The following is a 7,292-nucleotide window of genomic DNA, read 5'->3' on the forward strand; positions in this document are numbered from 1 at the left end:
TGTGAAAGTTCACCCACATACAGCAAATTCGTTTGCTTTGGCTGCGGCTTTGGGTGCAAATTAAAATCTAAAAAAGCAAAGCCCAAAGCATATAAAAGAGAAAGTAAAGCAGACGAACGAGTTCAACAAAAGAGTTGAACGACAGCTGAATTGAGCGTCAGGCAATGACCCAGTTCAAGTTGCAGGACTGTGTAGACAGTGACGGCGTTTAAAGGGGGGGGTCGGACGATCACAACTTCCTGCGTGACAATTGAGACAACAGCTGGCTGCACCTGCTGCTGCTGTTAATTTTGCTTATGAGCCAAGGTCTAATCCATTGTTTTTTTTTTCTCTCTTTGCAGCTGTGCGCTTTGGTCGCGTGCCCAAGCGTGAAAAGGCGCGTATTTTGGCTGCCATGCAGCAGAGCACACAGAATCGCGGACAGCAACGCGCGCTGGCCACCGAGCTGGATGATCAGCCACGCCTACTTGCGGCAGTGCTGCGCGCCCATTTGGAGACATGCGAGTTCACCAAGGAGAAGGTCTCGGCTATGCGACAACGCGCGCGCGAGTGTCCATCGTACTCCATGCCCACATTGCTGGTAAGTCTAACACACACCCACTAAACTATTGATTAGCTAAATGTTAAGCGTAGGCGCACATTTCCGCCATAAGCATAGCTCAGCAGCAGAGTTTATAACAAAGCATAAAACAAGTTACTGAGCATTACGCATACGCCAAGGTGAACATGTTGCTTGCGCGTTTTTGGATTCTAAAGCAGGAAATTGCTTCAATTCTTTGACTACAACCTACCACATTATAGTTTGGGGTCAAGTTCTTGGGCATTCAAGTTAATGATAAATGAATTTGCTCTAAATATTACAAACACGCTGACGTCACAAGGGCAAGGGCAGCCAAAGAGATCGCTTGCTAAAAAATCAAATAGACTTGGCTGCTTGATTTTAAGTTCTAAAGCTTTCAAGGTCAAGCGTAGCGTCATTAAAAATAAAACGCTTCAAATTTTATAAGCAGACGCGCACATGTGCGCGTAAATAAATTAAAATAAAAATTTGTGAGTAAGGAAAAGCAGCAACTAAAATTATCAAAGCGATAAGCGTTGTCAAAGTCAAGTGCAAGGCCTCGAGCTAACAGCAATGTAAGCTTAATGTTAAGTTCAAGCTGCTGTTAACACTAACAGCGGCTGCTGACTTATCAGGGATCAGTGGCCCGGCTAGCAAACAAAAAGCATCACGTTCACTTTTTGTATTTTTTTGCACACACACACACGCGCGCAGTCTCGTCGTCGAGACGACCTTGTAGCGAGTTATTTTTTAACCTTGGAATGAATGAAATGGTTCTGACTGTTTCAACGTATTTGTGTTTGTATTTGTAGCTTTTAGCGCATGTGCCGCTGCTGATATGAGTATCATATGCTGATTATTTCTATGTGTGTGTGTGTTCGCAGTCTGAGTAATAATAATAACAATATATAGTACGTACGTATATTGCAAAATATGCATGAGTGTGTGATTTGGGCGTAACAAAACGACGCCCACTCGTCAATGTAAATGTCATGAGGAAGCGAGAGAGCGAGTGCGATTACAAAATATTATTATCAGTTGTAATTTGTGCGAGCGAGATAGCAATAAGGAAAGGGAGGCTGCAACGCAATTAGTTTATATGTCAGGTGCTTGGTTATAAGGAAATAACAACAAATATTTCTATTTTCTATTAAATTTATGTCGTTATGCATTTCTGTCTGTGCTGGAAGCATTGGGCTCAAGGTTCTAAGGGGCTAGCGCTCTGATCTGTACGCAATGAGGAAGCGCTCGCTGCTCATTCCTTGAGTTGACAATCAAATTTGTTTAGTCAATAACGTGTAAATCATATGCACATCCAAGTGCAAAAACTAAAACAATTTTTTGTATTAAATCTGAAGGTCTCTCTTGGCGCTACGCATGGCAATAGCTAAAAATAGTAGCTAAAGCTAACTAAGCAAACAATGCTGTCACTTTAGCAGCTTTATAGCTAACAAAACGCGCTAAATGTTTTTTAAAATGAGACTAGACTATTTAAAATAGCAAAAATTCTATGTACTAAAACTACAAAAATATTCAAAACAGTTGCTTAATATTTTAAAACACAAAAATAGTCAATTAATTTATAAAAATATTTAATACATTTTTGTTATCTAAGAATATTAAGAAAAGACGATTTTTTAAAAATCTACTGTAATTATAAAATATTTAAAAACATATTTTGGTATCATTTAATAATATTAAAAAAAAAAAAAAACAATTGTTATAATATTTTAAAATAACACAAATAGTAATAAATAAATTGTAATTTGTTTGTTTATTTAAAGCACTTGTCTTTATACAAATATTTAAATATTGATTTTTTTATAAATTTAATATTATGATGTTTTTTAAATATATGTCAATTTATTTAAAATAAAATAAATCTTATATACCATAACAATTAATTTATGCAAATATTTAAATTTTTTTTTTATAATTTAATATATTTTATGAAATTAAATGTTTTTTAAAAATTTAAATATTTTTATAAATTAAGCGACTATTTTTGCATCTCAAAATTGTTTAGACTATTTTTGTATTTTAAATTTCACTCTTAAATAAATTTCAAATATTCAATAAAATACAAAATTACATTATGAGCAATATAAATGACATTTTGCCCATAGTGCAGTCATAGACATCAATGGCTATATATGCTAGAGCGCAACTATTTCCGCTTTTGCGCACAATTCAAACACGCACACAACTGTAAATCATATATATGTATATATATTTATAAATTTTATACGAAATTCGCAAACGAATCCTACGAACGACGTCAAAGCGCCGGCGATTAACGCAAGAAGAGAAAAACTTTTTGTTGTTATGCCGGTTTGTGTTGCCGGCAAGCAGCAACAGCAACAGCAACAACAACAGCAATGATTGCTGTTGTTCTTGCACTTGCTTGAAGGCCAAAGCAGCAGCAGCTAGAAATGTTCAAGGTGAAAACTAAAAGATTTTCAATGTGCTGCAAACATAAATTTTATATTTAATTGAGCCAAAGGCGGAACTATTAAGCTTATGTGGGGGGTTTGGGTGGTTGGTCTGTGTGTGTGTGTGTGGCACGTTCGCTGTCTGGCGCGCGTGCAGTTTGTAACTGAGTAGCTAACCCGGAAAGCCAAATGGCAAAACAACATGAACTTAATAGCAGACAAAGGCAAATGCAAAATACAACATTAACTCAAAACAAATCAGAACTCAGAACTCAGAACAAATACAAAACGTAACGTAACACGCGCGGCAGCAACAACAACAAAGGCGGAGAACCTTGAACTCTGGTTCGTCGACCTTGGCAGGCAACACACACACACACACACGAAAGTGTCATTGTATGTATGTGTGCGAGAGAGTGGAAAAAACCGCCCCTAGAAACTAAAAAACTAACAAACTAAAGAACAAATACAGCGACAGTTGCTGCTGCTGCTGCTGCTGACGTCGAAGCTTTCATGTAAGGCAAAAGCTTGCAGCGAGTGCGAGCGAGAAAGAGAGAGGTAGAGAGAGCGCACGCTTTGTGTGCGGAAGTAGTTTAGTAATAGTTCTGAAACTAACAATACTTAGTTATTGATCGTAAGCTAGATACGGCGTAAATAAATAACTAAAATGCAATTAAATTATATATAAAAAATCTAAAAAGCTAAAATTAAATTAAAAAAATTGCTTAAGCTGTATGCAATTTATAAAGAAGCAAATTGTTTATGCTTATAAATTATTTAATGCATAAATTAATGTTTTTTAAATTAAAATGTGTAGCATTTCTTAAATTCTTCAAGTTCATGCGTCCTTCAGCACTTGTCCCAAAAATAGTTGCTAAATAAATTAAATAATTAATTAAATTAAATAAATTAAGCAATAAAAAAATTATTTTAAATATTTAAAGGCTTGCATAATTATTTTGCTTAAGTTGCAAATGCAATTATTGCTAAATAATAAAAATTGAAACAGAAAAATTGCTTAAATTGCTGCATGCGAAATTATTTAATACATAAAATTGCTGTTTTTTAAAATTAAATAAGCTTTTTAAAGTGTCATGCAAGTTTTTCAAATTCGTTCTTCAACACTGTCCAAAAATAGTTGCTAGAATAAATTATTAAAATATTTGCACCAAAATTTTACTTAACAAGCAATAAAAAAGTATTTTAAATATTTAAAGGCTTGCATAATATTTTGCTTAAATTTACAAATGCAATTATTGCTATAATAATAAAATAAAAAATTAAAAAAGCTAAAATGAAATAGAAAAATTGCGCTATGCAAAATCATTTAATACATAAATTGATGTTTTTTAAATTAAATAAGCTAAAGTGTCAAGCATTTCTTAAATGCTTCAAGTTCATATAATTGCTAAATAATTTGTGCGAGCAATAAATAAATATTTTAAATAATTAAAGCTTGTAAAATAAACTATTAGCTATTTTATAAGCACTAGATTTAGCTTGAAAAAAGCTAAGCTAACTATTGATTGCAGTTTAGCGCGTAAAAGAGAAAGCGAGTGGGTGGTGCGCTGCCCCTCGCGTGTTGCAGCAGCAAATCAAAGTACAAGCAACAGTTGACTAATCAATATTTTGTTTTCTTTCAATTGCAGGCCTGTCCCTTGAATCCCGCGCCTGAGCTGCAATCGGAGCAGGAATTCTCGCAGCGCTTTGCGCACGTCATACGCGGCGTCATCGATTTCGCCGGCATGTTGCCGGGCTTCCAGTTGCTCACCCAGGACGACAAGTTCACGCTGCTCAAGGCGGGACTGTTCGATGCGCTGTTCGTGCGTCTGATCTGCATGTTTGATTCATCGATCAATTCGATTATTTGCCTGAATGGTCAAGTCATGCGACGCGATGCGATTCAAAATGGCGCCAATGCGCGTTTCCTGGTGGACTCGACCTTTAACTTTGCCGAGCGCATGAACTTCTGCGCCATTGTGCTAATCACGCCGGACAGACCAGGGCTGCGCAATTTGGAGTTGATAGAGAAAATGTACAGTCGCCTCAAGGGCTGTCTGCAGTGCATTGTGTCCCAGAATCGTCCAGATCAGCCAGATTTTCTGGCCAAGCTGCTGGACACGATGCCGGATCTGCGTACGTTGAGCACGCTGCATACGGAAAAGTTGGTGGTGTTTCGCACAGAGCACAAAGAGCTGCTGCGTCAGCAAATGTGGAGCATGGAGGAGGCGGAGTCCAAGAGTCCCGCCGGCAGCTGGGATGCCATGGATGTTGAAGCGAAAAGTCCGCTCGGCTCGGTGTCCAGTTCGGAGTCAGCGGATTTGGATTATGGCGCGCCCAGCAGCACGCAGCTGCAGCAGCCGCAGCAGCAGCAGCAACATGTGGCGCCCTCAGCTTTGGCCAGCTCTGCGCCGCTGCTGGCGGCAACGCTCTCCGGCGGCTGCCCGCTGCGCAATCGTGTGAATTCCGGTTCCAGTGGCGACTCTGGAGCTGCTGACATGGACATTGTGGGCTCACATGCGCATCTTACACAAAATGGACTTACTATAACCCCCATTGTGCGTCAGCAGCAGCAGCAGCAGCAGCAGCAACAGCAGCAACATGCACAGCAGCAACATCCGCAACTGCATCATCATTTGACCGCCGGCTCCACGCGCTATCGCAAGCTGGACTCGCCCACAGATTCGGGCATTGAATCGGGCAATGAGAAAAATGAATGCAAAGCGGTAAGCTCAGGTGGCAGCAGCAGCTGCAGCAGTCCGCGCTCCAGCGTCGATGATGCGCTCGACTGCAGCGATGCAGCAACAGTTGCTGCTGCGCAGTCGGCAGCCGCCGCCGGCGTTAGCCCTGTGCGTTCGCCGCAGCCCTCGTCGAGCGCCAATCTCAAGCGTCAAATTGTTGAGGACATGCCCGTGCTCAAGCGCGTGCTGCAGGCGCCACCGCTGTACGATACCAACAGCCTAATGGACGAAGCCTACAAGCCGCACAAGAAATTCCGCGCGCTGCGTCATCGTGAATTTGAATCCGCTGAAGCGGATGCCAGCAGTTCCACCAGCATGCCAGCGCATAGTCCGCGTCAGTCCCCAACGCCCACGCACAATGGACATGCGCACATAAGCGTAGTGCAAACGCCGCCACCAGCAGCAGCAGCAGCGGCGGCAACAACAACAGCAACAGTTGCTGCCCCCAGCAGTCAACTGCACATGCATCTAACGCGTCAAAGTCCCAGTCAGCAGCAGCAGCAGCAGCAGCAGTCGCAGCTGAGCTCCATGGCCAGCACGCACTCGGTGCTGGCCAAATCCTTGATGGCTGAGCCGCGCATGACGCCGGAGCAAATCAAACGCTCGGACATTATACAAAATTATTTAATGCGCGAACCTGCCGCAGGCAGCGCTGCCAGCAGCACCACCGGCGCACGCAGTCCGAGCAGCCATTGCCCCTCACCCTCCACCAGTTCGCCGCCGCCGCCGCCAGCACAGCAGCAGCAGCAGCAGCTACGCTGGGCCAACAACAGCTGCCAGCAACGGCAGCAATCGGTCTCACCGCATAGCAACGGCAGCAGCAGCAGCAGCAGCTCCAGCACCAGCAGCAGCAGCAGCTCCAATGGCAGCAGCTGTCCCTATTTCCAATCGCCGCACTCCACCAGCAACAGCAACAGCAACAGCAGCAACTCCGCCAGCTCCACCACAAACGGCAGCAGCTGCATTGTAACGCCGCCGCCGCGTCCTTCACCGCTGCTGGAACTGCAAGTGGACATTGCTGATCCCGGCCAGCCGCTGAATCTGTCCAAGAAATCGCCCACACCGCCGCCCAGCAAGTTGCATGCGCTTGTTGCTGCCGCCAATGCGGTGCAACGTTATCCCACGCTCAGCGCTGATGTTACCGTTACCCCAGCCAGCAGCCCAGCAGTGTCAACAGCCACGCCCACGCCCACGCCGCCCACCAGCAGCAGCGGCAGCAGCTCAACTGCTTTGCCCGCTGTACACAAAGTTATGCTGGAGGCGTAGACAGACTGAAAGGTATGAGGCGTGCATAATTGTGGGCGTGGCACTACTTTCCTTAATTGCAACACAACACGCCACGCCCACTTTATTATTAATTAATGTTTATTGATGCAGCGCGTAAGCTTAAGCCAGCAAAAAATTCAAAAAAAAAAATTACTATAAATTAAATTATTTTAAATTTAAAGCATAAATCACAAGAAAAAGTAAGCAAAGTGTACAAAGTTTAAAATATTTCAAGTTAAAAAACAAATAATTACTAAACTAAATTAGATGCAGCTGCGTCGCCATCAAGGTATT

At 42.3% G+C, this 7,292-nt stretch overlaps 1 protein-coding gene across 4 annotated transcripts in view; it reads left to right on the top strand.

Moving 5' to 3' along the window:
• Positions 1-7,060, top strand: part of LOC108599620 (ecdysone-induced protein 75B, isoforms C/D) — a 74,334-nt gene extending 67,274 nt beyond the window's left edge. For all 4 annotated transcript variants that reach the window (XM_033293623.1, XM_017986576.2, XM_017986579.2 and 1 more), the window contains 2 exons: positions 342-580; positions 4,641-7,060. In XM_033293623.1, the coding sequence (XP_033149514.1) occupies positions 342-580; positions 4,641-6,998 (2,597 nt within the window). In that variant the 3' untranslated portion in view covers positions 6,999-7,060. The remainder of the gene's footprint in view (positions 1-341; positions 581-4,640) is intronic.
• Positions 7,061-7,292: the final 232 nt, after the last annotated feature.

This window comes from Drosophila busckii, chromosome 3L (assembly GCF_011750605.1).
Source record: "Drosophila busckii strain San Diego stock center, stock number 13000-0081.31 chromosome 3L, ASM1175060v1, whole genome shotgun sequence".
Taxonomy (NCBI): Eukaryota; Metazoa; Arthropoda; class Insecta; order Diptera; family Drosophilidae; genus Drosophila; species Drosophila busckii.